Below are 25459 nucleotides of genomic sequence, written 5' to 3'. Positions count from 1 at the left end.
TTCTTTAAATGTCACTATAGTGTCCGCATATAGTGTTATACTATAGTAAGCACGTGATATTATTAATGGTATTATTTATTGTCCATAAATAATTAATTTCGGACCACAGTTTCATATTGGTCGAGGCGCCCCCGTGGAGTGTCTACGTCAGAGGAAGCGGCGCCCCTCATATCAGTTTCTGTCGAAGGCAAGAACAGGGTTACTAGGTTATTCTCTGCAGAACCTCTGATTGTCCTTACAGGGTACGTATCATATACATTTTAAAGTACATTTAAGTTGAATTCTTCGGAATAATGTAATCTGTCTAGGAAATTGTAAGGTTTAAAGACGTTTTGGCCCCATTACACAAGAAATCGATGTGAGCCTTTACGATTGCTATTCTCTATCAGTTAAACCGTATTGATTTGACTTAATCATTTGTATTTGGTACATAAGTTGATTATATTTAACGTTAAGGTTGGTTTTAGCCTAGTGTCAACGTCGTGTCCCCGTGTTTACAGTGTATAAACATGCTGCTTCGTAAAGTGAGCCAGTCCTCCGTCCTCTGTGGCACCATTCGCCACATCCCGCCTGTATTGTCCGGGTAAGTTCACCTCCAACGAAATGGTTGTATTTACATGGCAATACCGGTGTTCTTTTGTTCAACTTCAACTTGAACTTCTTCGGCGAATAAATTATAAACATCTGTAAATTCTGCTTCCGACCAGGACACCCAGTCGAGCTGGCGTGGTGCTTGCTGTCAAGAATGCGCGTTACGCAAGCCAATCGGCAGAGGTTGGTTTGCTAAAATGTTGTTGTTCGTTTAAAGACCCTTATGACTTTAGTGTATTCAGTTCTATTTTGGTACAGACCAAAACACTCATAAGAAGGGTGTCCTGCTCGTCCTTAACACCCCCCGTCCGGCATATCTCAAAGTAGGGGAAAGTTCAGTGGTCACGTGACAGGTTTCATAAAGGTTCACCTTGGGTTATATAATACACCGTCTGAGGAAAATAACTGATATGCAACGTTATATTTTCACTATACATGTATAATAGCTAAACTTTATGGAATTTAGTGTTATTACATTGTGCTAAAATACTTGAGCATGTTGTTACGTGGTGAGATTGGGCTCATTGGATGTAACCAACAAGCTTACTTCTATTATGCAAATATCTTTATATTTGGCAGCCTTCTCTATTAGTAGTATTGTTTACCTAACCTTCGATGGCGAAAAATATAAAATAAATATTACTTGATCCTCAATCTGTGTGGGTGTGGTTTTGTATCTTGCTTTTCTGTCTAACCCTCTGTTTTTCTCTCTCTCTTTCTGTCTGGCTTTCTGTGTCTCTCTGTCTGTGTGTCTGTGTCTCTCTGTCTGTCTGTCTCTCTTCCCCTTTCGGTCTCTCTCCTTCTCCCTCTCCCTCTCTCTGTCTCTCTCGCCCCCTGTGTCTCTTGCCAGGCGGTGTTGGATAAGTCTGAGGTCGGCACAGCTGGTGCCAAGGTGGAGAAGAAGATGGCCCCTGTTGTACGTTACCTCAGTATTGTAATCCTGATCACTCAATCTGAGGGGGGGGGGACACTGACATTTGTTATCCTTTAATTAATGTACTAGAGGTACTGAAACAACTCTATTGTTCAAATTACATATTTACTTGACGGAGCAAATGGATCAACAGATGTCTTAACCTGTGTCTAAACTATGAAATGCATCCACCCAAAAGAAATCCCATCCGACCAATGAATGGAATGTAACGTAACGGTGTAGAGGGGGGAAAAGTAACATAGTTCAAGTGGGTTATAATCTCATTGTGATGGCGCCAGCTGAACTCCATTTCCCACAATCCTCCACAGGAATCCAAGTCGTTTGCTGCCAACATCTTCAAAGGGCAGATCACCACCGCTCAGGTGTTCCCCTTCCCCTCAGGTAAGGCTGGACGTGTGTCTGTCTGTCTATTGTACAACAGACGTTGGACATGGCTGTATTATTTCAATGTCTGTGTGATGTCTGCTCTCTCCATCCCAGTGCTGAACGAAGAGCAGGATCAGTTCCTGAGAGAGCTCGTCGGGCCGGTCGCTAAATTCTTTGAGGTAAGTCTCACGGGTCTCTCTCCTCTTCTCTCACTCTGCTCGTCTTTCCTTGTCATTCACTCACTTGTCTCTCTCTCCTTGTCACTCACTCACTTGTCTCTCTCTCCTTGTCTCTCACTCACTTGTCTCTCTCTCTCCTTGTCTCTCACTCACTTGTCTCTCTCTCCTTGTCTCTCTCCTTGTCCTCACTCACTTGTCTCTCTCTCCTTGTCTATCTCTGCTCGTCTTTCCTTGTCACTCACTCACTTGTTTCTATCCTGGTCTCTCTCTCCTTGTCACTCACTCACTTGTCTCTCTCCTTGTCTCTCACGCTGCTCGTCTCTTTTGTCACTCACTCACTTGTTTCTATCCTGGTCTCTCTCTCCTTGTCACTCACTCACTTGTCTCTCTCTCTGCTCATCTCTCCTTGTCACTTGTGTCTCTCCTTGTCCTCCACTCACCCTTGTCTCTCTGTCTCCTGGTGCCTGTCTCTCCCTGGTGTCTCTCCAGGAGGTGAACGACCCGGCCAAGAACGACTCCCTGGAGAAGGTGGAGGACCACACCATGCAGGGCCTCAAGGAGATGGGGGCCTTCGGCCTCCAGGTGCCCGCAGAGCTCGGGGGCCTGGGCCTCTGCAACACGCAGGTTGGGGCCCTACCTGTGTGTGTGCGTGTGTGCGTGTGTGCGTGTGTGTGTGTTGTGGTAACCCGGTTCCGTCGTGCTCCTCCCCCCCAATCTGTACACGTCTCTGTTGCGAAAACAGCCAGCAACAGCGCATTTTATTCAATATAAATGATACAACAGAGGGAATCTCCCGTCCCGGCAGAACTATAAATCAAAGTCTGGACTCCGTGAGCCTCTGTGGACGTTCCGGTCCTCTCTTTCTCCCTCACACACACTTCTTGTCCCGGTCGTGATCCGTCCCTCCTCGGGGGCGGGTCTCTGGTGCGGTGGTCCGTCCCTCCTCGGGGACGGGTCTCTGGTGCGGTGGTCCGTCCCTCCTCGGGGACGGGTCTCTGGTGCGGTGGTCCGTCCCTCCTCGGGGACGGGTCTCTGGTGCGGTGGTCCGTCCCTCCTCGGGGACGGGTCTCTGGTGCGGTGGTCCGTCCCTCCTCGCGGACGGGTCTCTGGTGCGGTGGTCCGTCCCTCCTCGGGGACGGGTCTCTGGTGCGGTGGTCCGTCCCTCCTCGGGGACGGGTCTCTGGTGCGGTGGTCCGTCCCTCCTCGGGGACGGGTCTCTGGTGCGGTGGTCCGTCCGGGGAGCGAATCTCGGTCCGGTCCGCGCTCCGATGCTGGACCCGCGCGTTCTCTCGTTACGACAGTCGCCGCTTCCCTTTGCATCCCGCTCGCCTGCGTCTGATCGCCCCCCTCCGTCGCAGGTGTTCCCCCTTTGCGTTGAGTGGGGTCGCGCCAATGCGGCCCCCGGCGCCCTCTGGGGGAAAAGGGCGGTACACCCCCTGTATCACCCGCCCCCCTGGGCTTCCAGGGCCGCTGTGTCGGGGCCGGGTTGCCACAGTGTGTGTGTGTGTGTGTGTGTGTGTGTGTGTGTGTAACTGCGTTTTGTAACTAACCCTGTTTAGTTAAGTAAACCATGGTAAACTGCTGGTGTCTGTATGAATGTCCACGCTACAGTTTGAGTTACCAGGACCGCAACATGTGCAAACACAGAGATACTGGGTGTTCAAACTATTTGGCCTTGGTCTACAGGTGTGGTCCTGGGCCAATTAGATTCCTGCCATTTCGTCGCATGACTATTATTAGGCTTTACAAAGTACATGGGAAACGTGCATTGGCAACACTACGGGGTTTGGCTTGCACAGAGTCACAAGGGCAATGAAGACTTTAAACCCCTGAGACAGAACACCCACTCCTGTGTGACGTAGACCATGATCCCAGGTGATGTAGGCGTAGCTGCACACACCCACACAGTAAAGGCATGAACTCACCAGCCATTCATTTACAACCTGGTGACGAGGGCCCGAATAGATTAGAAATTACAAATCCGATTTTAAATGCGTGGACGCAAACACAGTTTTTAAATGGGCTTTTAATCAGATTTCTTTAATGTCTTTCTTTGTGTTTTTATGAACAATGGATTGAAAGGGTGAGGGAGTGCTATGCAGCATAGCAGTTCAGAATCACACACACACACACACACACACACACACACACACACACACACACACACACACACACACACACACACACACACACACACACACACACACACACACACACACACACAACCTTAAGGCTGTTTGTGTATGGTTCTAGCTCCATCCACCTCCTTCCGGGCCTGACGTGGGTCTCCCAAAATGTTAACTTTGCGTCCAGGTGACGCAGCAGCAAGGGCTGTGATTGGTCGGCAGACGTAGACCGGACGCAGAGCCCAAAGGGGTTCAGGACCGCGTGGACATTGCGTTGCGTCAACGTGTAGCCATCACTAAGCCTTTGCCCCCCCCCCCTCCCTTGCAGTACGCCAGGCTGGTGGAGATCGTGGGCAGTCACGACCTGGGGGTGGGCATCACGCTGGGCGCCCACCAGTCCATCGGCTTCAAGGGCATCCTGCTCTTCGGCAACCCGGCCCAGAAGGAGAAGTACCTGCCCAAGCTGGCAACCGGTACGACCCCTCCCTTCAGTGGGACCTTTATCGTCCCACTAGGGGTAATGTCGTTTACAGCCAGGTTTGCGAAAGGATACAGAGAGTAAATACAATATCTGTTGGTTTCATAAATGATGGTAAATGTAAATACGTTTCGGATCCTGGCTGTAAAACAAAATTCAAACGTGTAATTGTTTGTCCTTCTGATGAGGTGATTATATTCAATCTAGTATCGATTGAGAGGCAGTGAAAGCAGACGAAAGTGTTGGTCAACTGTGTGTGTGTGTGTGTGTGTGTGTGTGTGTGTGTGTGTGTTGCAGGGGAGAACCTGGCTGCGTTCTGCCTGACGGAGCCGGCCAGTGGCTCGGACGCGGCCTCCATTAAGACCATGGCGGTGCAGTCCGAGTGCGGGGAGTACTTCACCATGAATGGAGGCAAGATCTGGATCAGGTGAGGAGGATGCACACACACACACACACACACACACACACACACACACACACACACACACACACACACACACACACACACACACACACACACACACACACACACACACACACACGTACACAAGTACTTACACACACGTAGGTGCACGCAGGTGCGCACACAAAGGCACGTACGCATACACACACACGTATGCACGTACATACACAAACAGACACACACACACACATTCATGCACACACTGGACCACCGAAGTGTTAGGCTGCCCATAGACATTTAGACACATGGGGAAACGCACTGAATATTAGCTGAGACCAACATGGGCACTCTATGCACTCTCTCTCTGAACCACTTAGACCAACCCAAACATTCCCAAACCCACAAACAAAAACGTGTACCAAAGGGGAACCGGTGAGACCCAGGTGAAATCCCCCTTCTAGCCACAAGAGGGCAGTATATTGCACATGAGTTCTGACAGAGCTCTTCTGAATCTCTGTCTGCAGCAACGGGGGCCTGGCGGAGATCTTCACCGTGTTCGCCAAGACGCCCATGAAAGACCCCAAGACGGGGGAGATGAAGGACAAGATCACAGCGTTCGTAGTGGAGAGGAGCTTCGGAGGAGTCACACAGTGAGTGGGGACGGATTTGAGGGTAGTGATATCAGGCTAAAGACAAGGGCGGCCTGCCCTGTTTCTGCTTCTATTGGACGTTACCAGCAGCAGCTTGGTGACTACGACTGTTCCGTTCAAACGAAGACGCCATTGAACTTTTATTTTGGAAAAAAAATTAAATAATCCATTGAACTTTCTTTTTTTGTTTTTATTATTTTAAATGTTTTTCTTTTTTTCATTTAACTTCCATTTTTATGTCCATGTAAAGACGTACGACCACTGTTCACTGAAGCCTTAAAGGTGACCCCTGACCTCTCTCCCTACTAGCCTCTGCATTAAATCCTTCCTTTATCCACCAATCAGCATCAGTGTTCCCATAGCAGGAGTAGTAACACCCAGCGCCATCCTCTCCTCTCCCCCCCCCCCCCCCCTCAGCGGCCCCCCGGAGAAGAAGATGGGCATCAAGGCGTCCAACACGGCCGAGGTGTACTTTGAGAACGTGCGCGTGCCGGCCGACTGCGTGCTGGGCGAGGTGGGCGGCGGCTTCAAGGTGGCCATGAACATCCTGAACAACGGACGCTTCGGCATGGCCGCCGCGCTCTCGGGCACCATGAGGGCATCGCTCGCTCAGGCCGTGAGTACGGGACGGGGAAACGCACGCGCGTGTGTGTGTGTGTGTGTGTGTGTGTGTGTGTGTGTGTGTGTGTGTGTGTGTGTGTGTGTGTGTGTGTGTGTGTGTGTGTGTGTGTGTGCGTGTGCGCGCCGCATGGGTACGAAGTGCCTCAACTGTATTACAAAATACAAATGTACTTTTTATTTTTTATTTTCATCTTAAACAACAGGTTTAAAGTGCAAACTTGTAAATTGGAAAGTTTAAACTTGAGCTGTTAACAAAACAGTGTCTCAAGTCTCAAAAGGGCAATTTTGAAATTAGAAAGGAATTGCAAGTGAAAGTGTACTTGAACTACAACATTCCGTCACTGCAAATTTCATTAAGGCATTGTTTATTAAAGTGCAAAAATAATAATAATGGTTGCCAAAAAAATTGAATAAAATCGTTCTCATGCCCTATGAATATATATTGCAAAATTTAAAAGAAATTGATTTTTTTACGCAGCCCTATTCATAACTGTGTGTGTGTGTGTGTTGTCTAGGTGGACTGGGCTGCCAACAGAACCCAGTTCGGCAGCAAGATCCACACGTACGGCGCCATCCAGGAGAAGCTGGCCCGCATGACCATGCTACACTACGTCACGGAGGTGGGCCCAGACGCTTTCCATCATGTACGAGGAGCCAGGAGAACGTGTAGGACCACGTGTTGTTAACATGCGTCTGTGATGTGTCTTCACAGTCCATGGCCTACATGATCAGCGGCAACATGGACAGCGGAGCCTCAGAGTTCCAGATCGAGGCGGCCATCAGCAAGATCTTTGCGTCTGTAAGTACCCAAGGGGGGCGGTCACTGGGTAATTGGTGGTCGGCATGGGAACCCACTGACGGTTTACTTTCTATTTCTTTTGAGTTTGAAAACATGATGCATTTGTTCATAATTTCTCACCAAAAAAAGACTTTGTAACTGAGAACATTGAAATGTCCAATTAGAAAAATAATGTATAAAATGTATCCAGCTGAATAAAACAAATATATAAAAAAAATAAAGATTGTTTGGAGATCGTTTCACCCAAATATCAAAATAGCGATCAAGATTGGTTAATTGCACAGCCCTACTACAGAGTCGTTAAACCAAACCTTGTGTGTGTGTGTGTTACAGGAAGCGGCGTGGACTGTGACTGACGAGTGCATTCAGATCATGGGCGGCATGGGCTTCATGAAGGTGAGCCTTTGATTTCCTGTGTACCAAGCAGCATTTCTGAACACTTACGTAGAGATTACCAGTGGCATGCCTCAATCTGTGGTTTCACCACACACACACTTGCGCATAAAATCAGGAAATTGCTTTTAGTGGTGGGGTTGTTTTCCAGCGAGATTTGGATGTATTCTCTGTTTGAGTGAACCATCATGTGGATGGATACCATGAACCACGAAAGGCTGTGGGACACATTAGGTTGAGGGCAGTGTCCATTTGTATAGATGTGACGGTTCCGATGCCGTAGTGAAGACGTCCTCTCACGGTGGGGCTGTCTCCCTACAGGACTCTGGTGTGGAGAGGGTGATGCGGGACCTGAGAATCTTCCGGATCTTTGAGGGAACCAACGACATCCTCCGACTGTTCGTTGCGCTCAACGGCTTCCAGGTGACCGGCGGGATCAAACGTTGCGCTGTTGTCGTGGATACGACTCACGCCTCCTGAGAAATGTTTAGCTTGCATGTTCATCGGTCAGTGCATGTTTTGGTCGGTCGTGTTGCTGCTAGCACTGCTTTTTAACTGGAAAAGACGGCGTAGCATTCTTTTGGTAGTTTTATCTCGATCGACCCAGTTGAACCAGTATTAATAAACACATCCTGTTCGTGGGGATTGGCTTCGTCCTTTTGTTTTAGAACAGAATGCTGCAGGTCTATACCTTTCTTGTTAATTTTTTCTGTATCAATCCTTTATTTTTTGCATGATCAATGTGTGTTTGTGTGGTCCCCCCTCAGAGCGCTGGGAACCAGCTCAAGGGCCTGCAGAGGGCCCTCAAGAGCCCCCTGGGCAACGCTGGCATGCTGGCCGAGGAACTCACCAAGAGAGCCAAGAGGTCGGCACACACACACACACACACACACACACACACACACACACACACACACACACACACACACACACACACACACACACACACACACACACACACACACACACACACACACACACACACACACACACACACACAGGTGTATCATGATGTGCACCACCTGGGTCCTTGTCTCCTCCTAATGCATCTCACTCGCTCTCTCTCTCTCTCTCAATCTCCCCCCCCTCACAGGAAGGCGGGTCTGAGCAGTGGTGTGAGCATGCAGGGGACGGTGCACCCTGAACTCTCTCAGAGCGGGGACCTGGTGAGTGTGTTCTGCTCATTGAGTTCCTTTACACACCTGAGTCAGAGCAATGCAGCCGACCCAAAGCTTGTTGTTTACAGTGTGTTTCCTGGTCCCAGGGTGGACATGTGTTTATTTGCTACGTCTGAATCATAGTGGAGAACTGTTAATCATTATTTAATATGCATGTCATCACAAAATGAACAGAGGGGTCATTGCACCCCCTTGGAATCGAACCCGTGGCCGGTTGGTGTTTGCTACATCTTCTTCTTTGTGTGCTCTCCAGATGGTCAAGGCCATCGAACAGTTTGGTGTCGTTGTGGAGGAAATGCTGATCAAACACGGAAAGAAGATCATCGGTGAGTCTGTGTGTGGGTGTGTGTGTTTGGGTGACAGTGTGTTCCAGTGAGGGTTTGTGTGTGTATTTGGGTGAGTGTATGAATAGGTGTGTTTGAATGAGTTTTTGTGTGTGTTTGGATGATAGTGTGTTCCAGTGAGGGTTTGTGTGTGTTTGGATGATAGTGTGTTCCAGTGAGGGTTTGTGTGTGTTTGGATGATAGTGTGTTCCAGTGAGGGTTTTTGTTACCCTTGCTATTGCCAGACCAAGCTCAATCATAGATTGCACGTTGGTCTGGGGAAGCTGCTGTTATTTTCTATAGCACAAGAGGCGTGATCTATGGGCCTTGTTCATATGACTCTGCACACAATTGGCTTCTTGCTGTCGCTTCCCTGTCGTCATTGTGTTAAACCAGCCAGTAGCGCGCCAGGGGGAGAAGCCAGCTTGGTGATTGGCTCCCGCAAAAACGTATCGGAAGCAGAAAGACATGTATTGCTCTTCTCCAGACCCTTCTGCCGAGCGAACTCAAATCGCCGGCAGAATGGGCGGGGCTACGCAGTCTAGGTTTTTGTCCGTGTTCAAGTGAGGGTTTTTGTGTGTGTTTGGATGAGTGTATGAACAGATGTGTTTGAGTGAGAATTGTTTGTGTGTGTCTGCGGCCATGCGGCCGAGTGAGTCAGTATTGTTGGCAGATTGAGAAAGAAAATTATAATTGTGGATATTACCATAGGTTTAGGGTCGTTATTTTCAGTTGCACAATGGTTGTCTAGATGTTGGTCCAACAGTGTGTGTGTGTTTGGTTTGCAGACGAGCAGTTTGTGTTGACGCGCGTGGCGGACGCCGCCATTGACCTGTACGCCATGGGGGTCGTCCTGTCAAGGTAGGCTAACACAACACCTCCAGGATGACCCTCTTCATATGTAGCCCACTTATATCCTCTCTCTCTCTCTCTCTCTCTGTCTCTGTCTCTGTCTCTGTCTCTGTCTCTGTCTCTCTCTCTCTCTCTCTCTCTCTGTCTCTGTCTCTGTCTCTGTCTCTGTCTCTGTCTCTGTCTCTGTCTCTCTCTCTCTCTCTCTCTCTCTCTCTCTCTCTCTCTCTCATATTTATATATATATATATATATATATATATATATATATATATAATGGTTGTTGTATGCTAATGCATATGTGTGCTCTTAGGGCGTCCCGTTCTCTGAGTCAGGGGCTCCCCTCAGCCCAGCATGAGAAGATGCTGTGTGAGACCTGGTGTGTGGAGGTAAGATCTCTCTCCACTGTTACCACGGCAACACAACATTTCATCCCAATCTCACACTACATTCAATTGTCATTGCTACATTTAGGGCATTTTGCAGACGCTTTTATCCAACGCGAGTTACATTCAAGTAATATACAAAAAAGTACATTAATACATGCCTCGTCTTTGGTAAAGGAAGTCTTTTATTTATTTTTTTACAATGTAGTTTTGTGCATCCGTCAATAGTCATTTCAAAGCAAGATTCCTCTATAATCTCATTGTAGTTTATAAAAGTTTAGTTTTCTTGATATGTCGTAACGAACCACCATTGTTTTTCAACCATGTGTATGTTGATTTATTCTGATTGCGCACTCTTCCCATTAAGTTCTTTGTATAGCCGCTCTAAATAAAGCATAACTCACTTTCTGTCCGTCACCAACACATTAAGCCATGGCCGTTCACAAGCTTGAAGGCTTCCATGTGTTCTCCTACCTCTCTCACCCCCCCCACCCCCCCCTCTCTCTCTCTCCCCCTGGTCCCGCCTCCCCCCTAGGCTCACGACCGCATCACGCAGGACCTCCGCCTCCTGAGCTCCAGCCAATCCAAGCAGCTCTTCAAGAACCTGCGGGCCATCTCCGCCGCCGTGGTGGAGAACGGGGGCGTGGTCTCCCCTCACCCGCTGGGCTTCTAAGCCCCGCCCCCTAACATCATGCCACCACCACCACAGCGCCATTCTTGGTCCCATTTTTTGGTTTTGTTTCTTCCCGCTGATTATTTGGCTCCAAGAACCAATCGGATGGCGGATCAAATTTTATTTTATTCTTTTGTTTTGTACAATTAAAACATAACATGAAAGGAGAGACACACAAACAAGCAGGGGTCGGTTGAGGGAGGTAAACTGCAGCCCAGCCTGTCTGGGGTTGGACTGAACCACTTTAAATCATGGTGGACCCAACTTCTCGACCATTGCACAGTGCTGAATGTCCGAAGGAGACGGGGAATGTAGCGTAGACCGTTTGTTGTTCAGGACGGAGAAAGTGTAAATATGTCTCTGAAACCCTCCTCGCTACACCAGTGCTTGACCTCTTGGTCTGTACCCAGATGTACAGATATTACTGAACAGCCTTTTCGTTGGAGTGGTCTCTGAGACAAAGAATGTGTTTGACGCAGTTAGGGGTGCTTTATTTTGTCTTCCCGTTTCAGTAGCTGTATATACCGTATGCCTTTTTGTGTGGGGAAGCTAGGTCTTACTACTGTGCATCCAAATAACAATAATAATCATGTCATAAACCAATTAAAACCACCAGTGACAGTGTTTAACTTATCCAGGCAAAAGTATGCAATCCTTTATTTATGGGCTGTTTCTCAAAAGCCGTGCTCTCCATATTTTGAACTGAAACAGTCTAATAAAACAAATTGATCAAATAGAATATGGTTGTAGCAGGGGGTCAGGCCGACTCCCAGGCAAAGGTACTCGGTTTGATTCCTTCGGTTTGGGGTTTCTAACTTTAGGCCTGTTCCAGCTAGTGGCCTTTTCCCCCCACTTTATCCTCAATGTTACTGTATCAACACATTCAATGCAAGTCCTTTTGGATAACAGTTTTTGCTAATTAGCGCCTCACTTAATAACATCAGGGTGATAATTGTAATGGTTTAGAGGTGAAGCTGTTTTACTTCCTTGTTATGTGGACTGATTGGTAATTCTATACACCTCGTGGATCACATCTCAGAACAAAGGGAATGGCTTGTTCAGGTGAAATAATGTTATTACTCAGACTTTGTGTTAATAAAATTAGCATCTTGGTAGACTCTTTGTCTTGATCCCTCATATTATTATATTATGTTTTGGAAGAACATAACACCTGGAAAGTATGTGTTGCTAGATAATGTAAATAATATTACATTTATCAAAACAGTAGATTCCAGCTTGCCTAAAGCACAGGTAAGGTATAGGCGAATTACCACATTGCAAGTACACGCTTTAGAATAATTCAAATAGCATATTTTAATGTTAGAGTGGACGACATTGCATTTTTAATGTTATTAATCGACCCTAGTATCTTGATATCAGTCTCAGACGACAGTTAACGTCGTCTGAATATGATATAGCTGTAGCTTCGATTCGAGCCCCTAGAGGCTGCTCATGAGTTATTTACATAGTAGGCCTACAGATTTTCCTATGTACCGATGGTTCCTCATGTATTTGTACAGATTTACATTCGTACATTAAGGGAGGAAGAGGCCTATACCAGGAAAGCAGTAGAATGATGAGAGCAATGGTATATGATTTCTTCTAATTAGTATGATTTAGAAAATAAACAAAAGTGTAGGTCACCCAATCCACAATGAAGAGATGTGGTAGCCTACTTCTAATTCGTGGATGTTGGAAAGTGGGAAAGTTCATTTAAAATCAGCTCTGTTTACAACCAACTATCTAAATACAAAGTCCGGAAAAATAGCTGCACCAAATATATTTATTATTATCAATGCCATACGATAGTTAAATTATGTCTGTGTTATACAGCGACAGCGACAGTGTTGAAAGCACTGGGAAGCAGGAATATCCAGCCTACTACTAAAGTAGGCGGGCTGCTAGGGTTCGCCCACCTGCCAACAACCAAACAGCCTTACAGTCAGAATGGAAGCATTGGTCTGGAGAAGTGCACCGAAGAAAGTCTACCAAGCACTCTGTCTCTCTCTATCAGTCCTCCTCTAGGGTAACTACTACATGGACTATGTGGCAGAAATCGACGTGGGGAATTGGAATTTCCCAGCCAGGACTTAATCCGTGTTGTGAATAATATTATCCCATGTCTCAAGTCAAGACATTCGGGTCTCCTATTGGATTTTTATTGATTGGAATTATTTCGCAGAAATGTAGGTTGAATCTAACGAAGTCATGAAGTCTTAAATAATGTTCAACATTGCTATCGAAAGTGGACCTTTCTCGAAGAATTTAGAGGACTTCGACTCTATCCGCAGTGTTCTCCTATACAGGTAGGTACATGCATGTTATGTCACTCGTCGATACGAGTCATCTTCATATGGTTGACCAAAAACATATATTGTTTCTGTTTGGTATTGAATACCAGAGGCCAGGGGAATTAAAGATGTGGAGATTGGAACACCTAAACGATGCCTTACAAACTCGTCATTTTCTACCCCACAAGTAGATGAAGACGTTTAAAACAATGAGACTTCCATAATTGTTGATACAATTAAGACCAATGCATTGTGCTTTGTTGACGTCTCCTTGCTGATAGCCAGTCGTGCTGCCCTCCCTCTACATTATTAAGGGCGATGAAACCGTGCGGGTGGCCCGATAAACCAGCCTGCCAGTGCATTGCACGTGCACGCACGGAGTTACTGACGGGCTCGCGCTAGAACGCGCTCGGAGTGCGTGGATACCTAAGCATCCATGTTGTCAGGGGCAACGCCAGGACTGGCCTATCACGTTGCGCATGTGTGCGTCACGTGGCCTGGACACATATATTACCCGTATGTGAAAACATGGCGCTAAAATATTGCCCATCTTCGTAAACTTCCCAAGTGATCAACTTGGCCCTGTATCGATGTGCGGCGCTATTGATTTGCGGCACTGTAGCGCGCCATCATGGCGTTTAGGCACGAAAGCGAAACGCAGCAGGGAGGGCGACTCGAGCTAATCAATGAGATCGAAGGGGAGTCTACATCATCGAGTTACAACTCTGACTACTCCGTGTAAGTGACCTGATTCACTCCACCACTGTGTCTATACTCCTCTACTTACGATACCCTTCTCTTTACGTCTGCGTTTGCCAAAATGAAACGTTCCCAAGAACGCAATGAAAAAAAGTAATGTATGTTCCTGTCTTTTGCTCTATGTACAGACAGAGAGCCCCCGGCCACAGAGAATGTGGCTGCAATTTGGTAGTCCATGTATGATGTATGCAAACAGTAATCTTACATTTTTACTGTGAATATGGAATTGCCAAATACGGTTGCCAAAATACAATGCTTTTTACCAATACAAGCATAGTGAATATGGACGCAATTTCCTTTGAAAATATGGAAACATCTGTATTAAAGACATGGATAAATACAATATAAGTTCAAATGTAACTAGCCTAGGCCACTGTGCATTTAAGGTAATGAGGTGCTTTGACCATGAAAACAAATAATCGGAAAGTTTTTAACTTTTATGATAACTTAGCGTGGAGTAGGTGTGTCTTTTTATTTTATGTTTAAAAGAGTGCCCAGCTCTGCACTCATCTCACCTCCTATCGTATATGTATTGTATTTGGATTTGTGTATTGCTGACTGTGTCTTCCTCATTTTTATGCCTTTTATGAACTTAGTTTTCACCCCGATTGCAGTTAAAAGCTAAGCAGAATAACCACTCTTTCCACTTTCTCCTTGTGCGTTTAATGGAGTTGGCATGTGTTTTCCATTTGAGGAGTTAACCCTTTTCAATAATAGTGTGTTTCCATTCTCAGTGAATTCATAGATGTGGTTTCCAAGTGGCTGGCCACAAGATTGGCAAAAATGTATTTTAGGACGATCAAAAGAAGAAAAAACTATTTTTATGTTCTAGTTTTATGTGTTTTAATTTGTATTAAATCATACAAAACAAGGGTTTATGTCCCCCAAGCGGTTGGGTTTTTCCATGTTCTTGGTTTATTTGTAATGATTCATATTTGCCGTTGTAGAATATACACAAACTCTTCAGTGAAACACTTCCTCATATCCCATGACACCGTCCAATCACGTCCCTCCGTTCCCCCCCAGCGACCTGGAGCCGGAATGGCTGGACAACGTCCAGAAGAACGGCGAGCTCTTCTACCTGGAGCTCAGCGAGGGGGAGGAGGAGGTCGCGCTGGCCCGCACCCACGGCAACTGCGGCCTGTCCACCAATCACGTGCGTTTCAGCGACAAGGAGGCGGAGGTCATCACGGAGGCGGACCAGAAGCAGCGCTCTGATTCGCCGACGAAGGCGGAGCCTAAGCTGAAGAAGCTGGCCAGGCTCCTGCGGAGGAAACGATCCTCGAAGCGCAGAGGGCGGGAAAACGAGGCCAAAGACGGCGGCTCCCTCCCGGCCTCCATCTTGAAGACCCAGGCTGCGGCTCAGAGACAGGGGGGGGCTGTGCGGCAGGTGAAGGAGGTGTGCGTTTACGTCAACCCAAAGCACCTCGCCCCCCTCCCCGATGGGGGAGGAGGCCTGCTGGCCTCCCTGCTGGGGCTGGTGCATCGCCCCTGCTCCGGCAGAAGCCCGGGTAACCCCGCGGCGGCAGGGGAAGGGGAAACGCTGACCGTACATGGGCTGGTTCCCAACAGCCCCGCCATCAGAGGAGGCCAGATATTAATAGGTAAGGTTTGGAGAAAGTACTTCCTCGTGTTCACTGATGACAGGATTGGGTGCTTTCATAGTGTAGTGCACAGGTAATGTATTTAACGACGAGCAAAAGGCCTCAAAGCATTCACAGCAAGCAGCCCTGCACTCAAGTGCTTTTTTATCCTGGCTAATGACTTGGGCAGTTGTTGCCAGCAGATAGGGGTGTGTGTGTGTGTGTGTGTGTGTGTGTGTGTGTGTGTGTGTGTGTGTGTGTGTGTGTGTGTGTGTGTGTGTGTGTGTGTGTGTGTGTGTGTGTGTGTGTGTGTGTGTGTGTGTGTGTGTGTGTGTGTGTCCGCAAACTAGTACCTATTTTAACATGTGCAGACAATTACAGCAGTTAGCATTGTTGCAGAGACGGTAGGGAGGCAGAGATGGCAGTCACTGGAGTCCATTCCAGATGAAGCCCTTATTTGGGGGAATACAGACTAGACCGCATGGATGGATGGATCTGTCTATACTTATCCCCCCACCAGTTAAAACCAGCCAATAAGCCTGTGTTTGAGATGTGCATGGGAAATGTTTATTCGGCAAAAAGGTCTGACTGGTGGTCAACAGAATCTCAATGGCTTCAACGTTTAAAAAAAAATATCAAATGTGATTCCTACCCACCAGCCCGCCCAGTGGATTGTACCAATGTGTATGTTGTTTTATCCATCATACATCTGGGAGGACATGCCCAAGCGTAAGGTAGCTCTACGGTACATATTAAATCGCTTGTTAATGGCCAAACACCACATCACACCTGGTGGTAAAATATCGGGGGCCTTTAATTCAGCCTCTGATCAGATGGGTTCTATGCTGGCCTAGTATTACGTTCCACTGGGTCAAGATGGTGTGGATCATTAAAGGCAACTATCCTTAAAGCTCAGCTCGTGCAATTGTGGCTCAGCCCACTTTGTTTTGGTTTAAAGTGCATTTTGAATTGGTCTCATGGTTCTCCTGTATTATTTCGACCAGTGGACATTGCTCCAGGGCAAATCGCACAGGATTATGTCTATTATGTTCAATATCTATAGTGCATTTGACTTGGGCGGTGCAGACGTTAAAATGATTTGGATAAATTGTTCAGCATCATCTGCTGAGGCTGACAGCGAAAGCCGCAGCATCAGAAAAAGACATCAGCTCACCAACCAGTGATGCTCTGATTAGAGACGCCGCAATATCCAGACTCTTTCCCCTAATTTGTGTTCATTTCGGACGATTAAACAAAGTGAAGAACGCACGGAAACCATGAGGCGTGACGGAAACACGGTTGATTCAAAACGAAGTGAGCCATAGTGTGAAGGATCCATGAGAGGGTACTCATGGATGGTGCTTCTAGGGGACGCGCTCGTGGCGGTGGACGACGTGGAGGTGACCACGGAGAGCATCGAGAGAGTCCTCTCCTGCATCCCCGGGCCCACACAGGTAGGCTGGCTACAGCCCCCGCCCATGCACGCCCATGCACATCCGTTTGTACACGCCCCTATACATCCATGTGTACATACACGGTCGCCCGCCCACACATCCATGTGTACACACCCGTCATGTGATAAGGGTTTGTGATCAGGAGAAAGTTAGTGCTGAAACTGGAAACAAACCATTTCACAACTAACTAATGCAGTGCATTACGTTTTAAGCATTAAAACATACGGTATTACAAATGAATACATGCAATTGAAGACATGAGAACACGTGGGAGTTGGGTGCAGAAGGAGTTGATGTTTTAAATGGGCTTACTGGCTGTAAACGTGAGGAAGTGGTCGCTTGATATATTCTTTACTACCACATTATTCTATGGAATGAACACCCCAGTTTGAAGTAGTTTGTTTTTCTAAGTGTACACTTTTACGTCATATCTCTTGCGCATTTGTCTTGGGTGCTGCAGAGGTTAAGATGATTACGATAAGTCGGTTAGCATCGTCTGCTGAAAGCGGCCGTGAAGCAGCAGCATCAGCATCTCTACGCATCGGAAAAAGACATCAGCTCACCAACCAGTGATTCTCTGATTTAGAGACGCCGCAATATCCAGACTCATAATTGATGTTCATTTGGGACAACAAAATAAAGTCAAGAATTTGGAGATGACCCTGTGGTCAGGTGAGACCGATGGTGATGAGGACGTTGGTCGCTTGAATCACGTTTTGCGGAAGATGAACATGACATGTGAAGATGGATTGCTCATTTGAATCCAGGATATGAACTTAATTCCGCTCCATGGAAATTGGAGGTCAGGGTCAATTCGCACTGTCGAACTGATGAATCCAACTGCTGGGTCTTCCTTCTGGATTGACTAGCGGAGGAGTTGGCCTTCTCTCACTTTTTGGAGGAGGTGTATATACTCTCGAATACTGTCCTGTTGCAACTGAGAAGGCAGTGATTTTGGAGTGTGAACGTGCTGCTATACTGTGTTTTTAATGGTCCAATCCCCACTATTACATCCATACCAGTACACGTGTGGTATGGTGTGTGTGTGTGTCCTATACCAGGATTATCGTCCACCGCATTGAGCCTGGGTTTAATTTCCATTGGTTTTACCTTGTATTTTTATCCAATTTAGTTTTGTGTGTGTGTGTGTGTGTGTGTGTGTGTGTGTGTGTGTGTGTGTGTGTGTGTGTGTGTGTGTGTGTGTGTGTGTGTGTGTGTGTGTGTGTGTGTGTGTGTGTGTGTGTGTGTGTGCAAACGGGTGCCATATAGCTGACGTCAAGTGAGCGGAATTCTAGTAAGAGCCCTCACGGCGTCTCGCCACCACATCCTCGTTATATAAGAAGAAGAAGAACGAATCACCAGCAGTTCGCTTGGCAGCGTTTTAGTTTTTCACTGTTTTCTTCCATTCAGAGGATTCGCTTATTTTTTTGCTGCCTCATGAGATTGAATGTCACGTCTGGTAGTGACGCTCCAAAGCAAAGTATTTTGGATCTGTGTACTTGAGATGAAGAGTCACTCACTCACTCAGCCATTCTCTCACTCATGCACACACGCACAATCGCTGGCTGGCTTGCTCACTCGCTCACACACTGTTGCTCAGTCACACACACACACACACAAAAACACTCAGCAACTCACACACACACACACACACACACACACACACACACACACACACACACACACACACACACACACACACACACACACACACACACACACACACACACACACACACACACACACACACACACACTCTAAATCAGCATCTCAAGTACGAGGCCTAAGTCTGTTTTTTTGGAAGTTTGAAGGACGGCTCCAGTTGTGTGTGTTTCACTGGTCGACCACGCCTTCTTCCTAATAATAACCATCCTTTGAGTTGAGTGGTACGGCAAAGAGTGGCTGGTGGTCTGGGGTTCGGCGCCTGGGGGCAGAGGCTCATGAGCTGTGGTCCCTGCCGCTGACAAACCCACGGTGAAGTCTGGCAGCCATTTCTGGATTACAAAATTACAGAGAGAAATCTCTACTCTCTTTTCTTTTTAACTCTGAAGATATGTCTTTCCATCTATATTTGGTTGTCGACGGCTCCTTCATCGCTATTGGAGGTGTGTGTGTGTGTGTGTGTGTGTGTGTGTGTGTGTGTGTGTGTGTGTGTGTGTGTGTGTGTGTGTGTGTGTGTGTGTGTGTGTGTGTGTGTGTGTGTGTACATTTTTGGATTGCAAGTGCCCTTTCTACAATCCTTCAGAGCGTTGTTTTGTACTATTGCAGTGCCCGTTCAAATAGGGCCTTTCCAGAACGTGCCGCTCGCTCTGCCTCCCTTATTGCTGCTAGCAGCCTCATTCAAACAACTGCACTGGTTCCTCTGGGGTCCTCAGCAACTCAGCCGCCCGTTGCGGTGCCTGTTCAGAATATGCCGATTGATCCAACTGTTTCTCGAACCGCTCATCCAAACAACTTCCCACTCAACGATGCATTTCTGGGGTTCCGACCGTTGCCCCCCGCAAAGCGTGACGTCAATCGAATGAACGGTTTGTCCAGAGACTCCTGTAAATTACAGTTGGAGAGTGATGTATAACGGTGTCCGACGACAGCGATCGAGTGGACTACGGGCGATGAACCGCGGCATGTGTGGGGGCGTGGCCAACGTGGTAGAAGACGTGCTGGAGTCTCTCTCTGCAGAGGCCTGAAGCTCCGCCCCTGCTGCTGCATAGAGCACCTGTTTTGTTTTTGTTAAAATTGTATTCATTTTGAACGTGTAATGTGTACATATAAGTCGACAGTGCACATCCTTGCGTCCCCAGCTATAAACACGTTGGCTTGAATAGATCGCGCACACACACACACACACACACACACACACACACACACACACACACACACACACACACACACACACACACACACACACACACACACACACACACACACACACACACACACACACACACACACACCGATAGAGAGAGAGATGGTGTGCACAGGCATGGCTGGGTTATGATGGATAATGACCGTGAGAAAATGACAGAAGACTGGCTTCCTATTGTCCTGCTGACGTTTTTGAAGCCGGGCTTGGCTCTGATTTAGGAAAACGCTCAAGCACGAACACACACTCACGCAATTTCCCCCACAGAAAGTCGTAATTCGGTCATAAAATCTTTAACCAGCCCAGTCTCTCTTACTCTCACTCGCTCTTAAACTGCTAAAAGGGGAGATTTACACACCCCAGGATTACTGCTGTCTCCTATCCCAAACGAGGAGGAGGAGGAGGAGGAAGAGAGATTTTACTGGGTGTAGCGCTCCGCTCATTGTCTGGAATAGCGTGCCTTCATGGGCTCCTCTGCACATGCTGGCCGTTTACACGCTGCGCTGCTCCACTGCCAGGTGCACTCACCCACAGACTCGCAGCCCGCCCAGACCGGGTGTTCCTCAGGGCCAGGACCTCAAAGGGCCTCCATTCGCTCCAGAGCCGACGTGTTTTTAAGGAGACGGGGGAGCGGAGGCCGTGGGCGCTGACACGGAGCCCGACACCGTCCTGCCTGTTCCTCTCCGCTCCTCCAACCACCGCCGCGACGTTCACAGCTCTCTTCAGACTTTTTTTCTACCTCCTCTGTTGTTCTCCGCCCTCCTTCTGCGCTACACCCTCCTCGCTTTCCCTTTTGTTGCTCTCTGTCTTCTCCGCTCTCATTTCTGTTTTTCAAAGGAGCATCAGACCCCCCCCCCGAACCGAGTCTTTAAAGGAAAGCTTTCAGGTTTGGGTTTTAAAAGCGGAGGCCTGAAGGCAGTGGACAGGACACACCTCCCCTACCATGTTAATTTTTTACAATTTTTTAGTATGTTTATTTAGTTTGCACTTTTATGCTTCATTATAGAGTGAGATAGATGGGAAGGTATGGGGGATGGAGGGGGGGGGGACGTGGCGCAAAGGACCAGGGCCAGGAGTCGAACCCGGGTCGCTGCGACCCCGGGGCGCCACCAGGTTTTGGGTTTTAAAAGTGGAGACCTGAAGGTGGAGGACAGCCTGCACCTGTCCTCCACCTTCATGTTGTGCTTCTAAAAGGCGGAGGAGGACAGGGTCGGGTGTGTGGCCTCCAGGTGCAGGCACTGGAGATGTGGTGGGGACAACGCACGCGCCGCGACGGCAGGCGTTCTCAAACACACGCAAAATCAATCAAAGCCACGGGGTCGCTGCTTTACGCGGTGAAGGTGTTTACGGTTCAAAGTGGAAGTAAGGCTTCACAGCATCAGCCAATCAGAGGTCATGCACGAAGGAGCACGTGTTTAACCAAGAGATGGAATGAATCGAGCGCAAGAGTAGTTAGATGGGTGGAACTAAACCTGTCCCCCATCTCCCCCCCACACTTTTCCTCCCCTGCCCCCCCCCCCCCCCCCCCAGGTGAGGCTGACCCTGGAGACGTCGGCCCCAGCCGAGGGGCCTCCGACGGCGGCGGCGGAGGAGACGGTGGCCCCCCCCCAGCCCCGAGCCAAGGCGCCCCCCCCCGTCAGCCAGCTGGTGCGCCTGCTGTGGGGGGAGGACACGGCGGAGCTCCAGATGGCCCTGGGCCACGTCCCCCACGTGGCCATGTACCTGTCCCTCCAGCTGGACTCAGAGACCCTGCAGGAGGAGGTGGGTGGGCCCCCGCCCCGGTGGAGTCTGTTCACACACACACACACTGCCTTTCCTCCGCCCCGTTCCCCGGAACAGGGTTCGCTGTGCACGGTGTGCACGTGCGGGCGGCAGTGGCTCAGGAGGTAGCGCAGGCTGGGCTGGTGATCGCATGGTCGCTGGTTCGATCCCCGAGTGTCGAGGTGTCCCTGGGCAAGGCGGCTCACCCCTGACTGCTCCCGGCGAGCCGGCTGTCGCCTTGCAAAGTTGACTCCGCCGTCGGGGTTAGAATGTGTGCATGAATGGGTCAATATTGTAAAGCGACATATAAATGCAGTCCATTTACCATTTATCATTTACCACGTGCCGTACACAAGTTGTTTGGTGCCTCCGATTCCACAAACCGAGAATTGTCATGGGAGAGCTGTCAGTGAGAGAGAAGGCAAAGGGGGAGAGGAGCATCATGGGGCCTGCGTGTTTTAAACACAAAGCTGCCAACACGCCCTCATGTCACCGCAGATCACTGGCGACAAAACTACATTGGTCCTTTTTAAACTTCTCTCCACCCTTGTGTCCTGAAGGAAGAAACGCACTTGATGCTTCGTTGATACACTGCTACCCAAACTTTTACATCCACTTTGCGTGTCGGTTTTATGCATTCTTGTGGCCACATTTGGAACGCTGAACTTTTGTTCTCTCCAGTCTTGTGGAACGTACCCCAGACTCTGTAGCCTTTCTAGCGTCCCAAGGCATAGAGGATGGCCGCCAATCTCCGGCCTCTAAAACCAACCTTTTATTGAAATGATCGCAGAGACATGTGTTACATTAGTCTCTGACAGACTAAGTCGTCCTGCGTCCATTCCTTTCATTTCTGTGGCTGATTGACCGAAAAGAAAACTCAATTTCAGTTGTGTTTATGAAATCCCAAGCCTTGGGGTAATAACTCCCCGTCTCTCTTTGCACGTCTGTTTTCTGTCCGGTGTGGCCGTTAGACAAACAGGAGTCTGATCCATGTTTGTATAACTGCTGTTCTGGACGGTTGCCCACGGGCAAACCTAACCGAAACCACACAGAATGAGCATACGTAGTAACGGACATTGTCTATAAAGACGCTAACTTAATTTCTGGAAACAAGAAGGAACGGATGGGACTGTTCAGCCTGGAGGCCAAAAGTATGGGATTGAAGTATTTCGGGGGCTCTTATACGTGGGCGTGTACAGTGTGTAAATATATATTTATCCTTCCCTAAGGGTGGGACTCAGTTGAAGAGGTCAGCTCTCTCTCGCTCTCTCTGGCTCTCTCTTTCTATTTGGCTCTTGCTCTGTTTAGTAGTAAAGTGCTCACCCAAGTGTGTGTGTGTGTGTGTGTGTGTGTGTGTGTGTGTGTGTGTGTGTGTGTGTGTGTGTGTGTGTGTGTGTGTGTGTGTGTGTGTGTGTGTGTGTGTGTGTGTGTGTGTGTGTGTGTGTGTGTGTGTGTCCACACTCAGCAGGGAGCCAGCAGTGCACATTCTCACTGGGGATCATATGTGTATGTGCGTCGACTCAAGTACAGGGTTGGTTGTTTTCGTTTGAGGGTTGCGCTCGGTGACTCTGTGGCTGCAGTTTCCACGTTTTCTGGAAGCCTTCCTTTGCTCTCCCCTCCCCGGCTGGAGCAACGGATGGAGTCTGGCTTCTCCGGAACCGCATTAGTCTCTAAATGACAGTCTGGGGCCGCACGCCACGAAAGGGCTTTTGATTTGTTCTGAATGTCCTCCCCGTGATTGCAGGGTTGAGGCAACCGGAGAGCTTTGGCGGAGGTATTCTGGAGTTTAAACCGTCTTTCTGTAGTTTGTGGTACTTTTACCACAAACACCACGGTGCAGGAGTCAAAGGGGGTAGTAGCGTTGGTGTTCATGTGCCTGGCCTTGAAGGGGATTAAAACATGTTGGTGACCCCAAAGGTGAACCTCTTCCTCTTCAGGGTCGTGCTGTTATGTGGTATTTTATTCAGGTTGCCAAGGCAAGGTAAAGACTTTGACTCAATGGCACTTGCCTACCCTCATGCCAGCAGCCTTTTAAGCCCCACTGCATGCTGGGAGGAATGCTAATACCGTGAACAATGAACCCAGCGCCTTTGGCGTCCGCTGTGTTTCAATGTGCAACTGTGTGACGTGGGATTGGAAAATTACTTTACACTTTCTTTGTGGTAGTGTCATTCACTTAGTTTTAAATTGTGTGTGTGTGTGTGTGTGTGTGTGTGTGTGTGTGTGTGTGTGTGTGTGTGTGTGTGTGTGTGTGTGTGTGTGTGTGTGTGTGTGTGTGTGTGTGTGGCAGGAGATCCTAACATTTTTGTGTCGTTGTTTTTATTAAGTTAAGTGTCTTGACTCTCTTTGTGTGTGTGTGTGTGTGTGTGTGTGTGTGTGTGTGTGTGTGTGTGCAGCAGGAGATCCTGTACCAGTACCCGGTGTCGGACGCCTCCAGCCAGCTGAAGGGGGTGCGGGGGGTCTTCCTCACGCTGTGTGACATGCTGGAGAACGTCACCGGGGGCCACATCGTCAGGTACCCCTCGTATCCCTATTACCTATTTAACAATAATTCACCAAAGGCAAATAATTGTTTTAGTGTATACTACACGAGAACACTCCAAAAATATACAAGATAACACTTTTTGCCGGGATTTATTTGTTTTTAGCAGCGTGACGATACAGACATTTTGCGATGAAAACAATATCCCGAGTTTGAGATCCCAATCAGGAGATATTGCCCAATATCCCGAGATAGCGAACCAATCAAATTGCGCCATCCTAGAAGGTTCACGTGTAGCATATACTAAATCAATATATGTTAATATATTGACTCTGCAAAAGACTCAAGACTCAGCTGTTCAGAGTTCACCTAGACTCTGCAAAGCCACACCGTCACACTTCGCCTACTTGTTGTCGACCTGGCCCTTAATGTACGCATTTATTGTCTTTAGTTATAATACTTAGATATGCAGCGTCTTATCCTATCTATCTTTGTTGTATAGTACACGGTGCATGGGTTAACCTAGTGATAGTTAGTACTTTGCACGTGGTTCTATGACCATCCTTACTGCAGCGACAACAATATATTTTTTCACTTTCTGATGACAAATTTACTGATTGTAAGTGACTTTGGATAAAAGCGTCTGCTAAATATCCTAAATGTGAATATAAGTCTATGAGACGCAGAGTGCGTTCTGGGCTGGGGGGGTCCAATATGTAATGGGACCCAGGGAGACGGGTCAGAGTGAGACAAGGTATCAGTAAGTAGGTCATTCTTACCTGCAAAAGCAGGAATGGACCGAAGGCCCAGTGAGCTCTGGGCTTCTCACCGGACCCCCTTAACAGGGGGGTCTCGGAGGAGAAACACAGGTGTCACTCAATATGGGTCGCGGCTAAACTAGTGACGATGGCTCACATTGGTGGTTGCTGCTGCTTTGACACACAGAAATGAAACGCCTGCCTGATGTTAATGTTGGGGATGGGGGGGGGGGGGGGGGGGGGGGGGCTACATCTGTGTGGAGCCTGTGTTGATGGCTCTGTGAAGAGGGCCCGTGGTCACTGTGTGTTTGTCTCCTCGCTCTTCCTCCCCCCCTCCTCCTCCTCCTCCTCCTCCAGTTCATCTCTGCTGCTGGGGAGGCACCTGGTGCACGTGGGCTACTGGAAGGAAGGCAGCCGGCTGCTGGTCCTGGGAATACCTGCCGAGAGGTACACACACACACACACACACGCACATGCACTCGCACGCACACACACACAAACACACACACACCTCGCTCGACATGTGCGTCCCGCGCTCACTATGATCATGCCTGAACAC

The 25459-nt window shown here is 48.3% G+C and overlaps 2 protein-coding genes across 2 annotated transcripts in view; both read left to right on the top strand.

Annotated features, from left to right (window-relative positions):
• Positions 1 to 100: 100 nt before the first annotated feature.
• Positions 101 to 12066, top strand: acadvl (acyl-CoA dehydrogenase very long chain). The gene is made up of 21 exons (XM_060077243.1): positions 101 to 242; positions 501 to 583; positions 708 to 774; positions 1442 to 1507; positions 1834 to 1906; positions 2006 to 2070; positions 2560 to 2694; positions 4525 to 4669; positions 4972 to 5101; positions 5602 to 5727; positions 6145 to 6343; positions 6864 to 6968; positions 7061 to 7147; positions 7481 to 7543; positions 7862 to 7963; positions 8308 to 8405; positions 8634 to 8706; positions 8972 to 9044; positions 9830 to 9902; positions 10204 to 10279; positions 10812 to 12066. Exons 2-21 carry the CDS (start codon positions 510 to 512, stop codon positions 10947 to 10949), a joined length of 1968 nt encoding a protein of 655 aa, XP_059933226.1. The 5' UTR covers positions 101 to 242; positions 501 to 509; the 3' UTR covers positions 10950 to 12066.
• A 141-nt stretch (positions 12067 to 12207) lies between these two features.
• Positions 12208 to 25459, top strand: part of intu (inturned planar cell polarity protein) — a 19530-nt gene continuing 6278 nt past the window's right edge. The window contains exons 1-6 of the mRNA XM_060035863.1: positions 12208 to 13255; positions 15026 to 15603; positions 16951 to 17036; positions 21430 to 21660; positions 24057 to 24175; positions 25258 to 25455. Of these exons, the coding sequence (XP_059891846.1) occupies positions 13173 to 13255; positions 15026 to 15603; positions 16951 to 17036; positions 21430 to 21660; positions 24057 to 24175; positions 25258 to 25455 (1295 nt within the window). The 5' untranslated portion in view covers positions 12208 to 13172. The remainder of the gene's footprint in view (positions 13256 to 15025; positions 15604 to 16950; positions 17037 to 21429; positions 21661 to 24056; positions 24176 to 25257; positions 25456 to 25459) is intronic.

The sequence above is a fragment of the Gadus macrocephalus genome, chromosome 17 (assembly GCF_031168955.1).
Source record: "Gadus macrocephalus chromosome 17, ASM3116895v1".
Classification (NCBI taxonomy): Eukaryota; Metazoa; Chordata; class Actinopteri; order Gadiformes; family Gadidae; genus Gadus; species Gadus macrocephalus.
The sequence above is the reverse complement of the archived record's forward strand: the minus strand, read 5'-3'. Positions and strand labels throughout refer to the sequence as shown.

Coding starts and splice junctions, on each gene's coding strand:
- acadvl (XM_060077243.1), top strand. CDS start 510: ATGCTGCTTCGTAAAGTGAGCCAGTCCTCCGTCCTCTGTGGCACCATT. Junction 584..707: donor ATCCCGCCTGTATTGTCCGG/GTAAGTTCACCT, acceptor GCTTCCGACCAG/GACACCCAGTCGAGCTGGCG. Junction 10,280..10,811: donor GTGAGACCTGGTGTGTGGAG/GTAAGATCTCTC, acceptor CCTCCCCCCTAG/GCTCACGACCGCATCACGCA.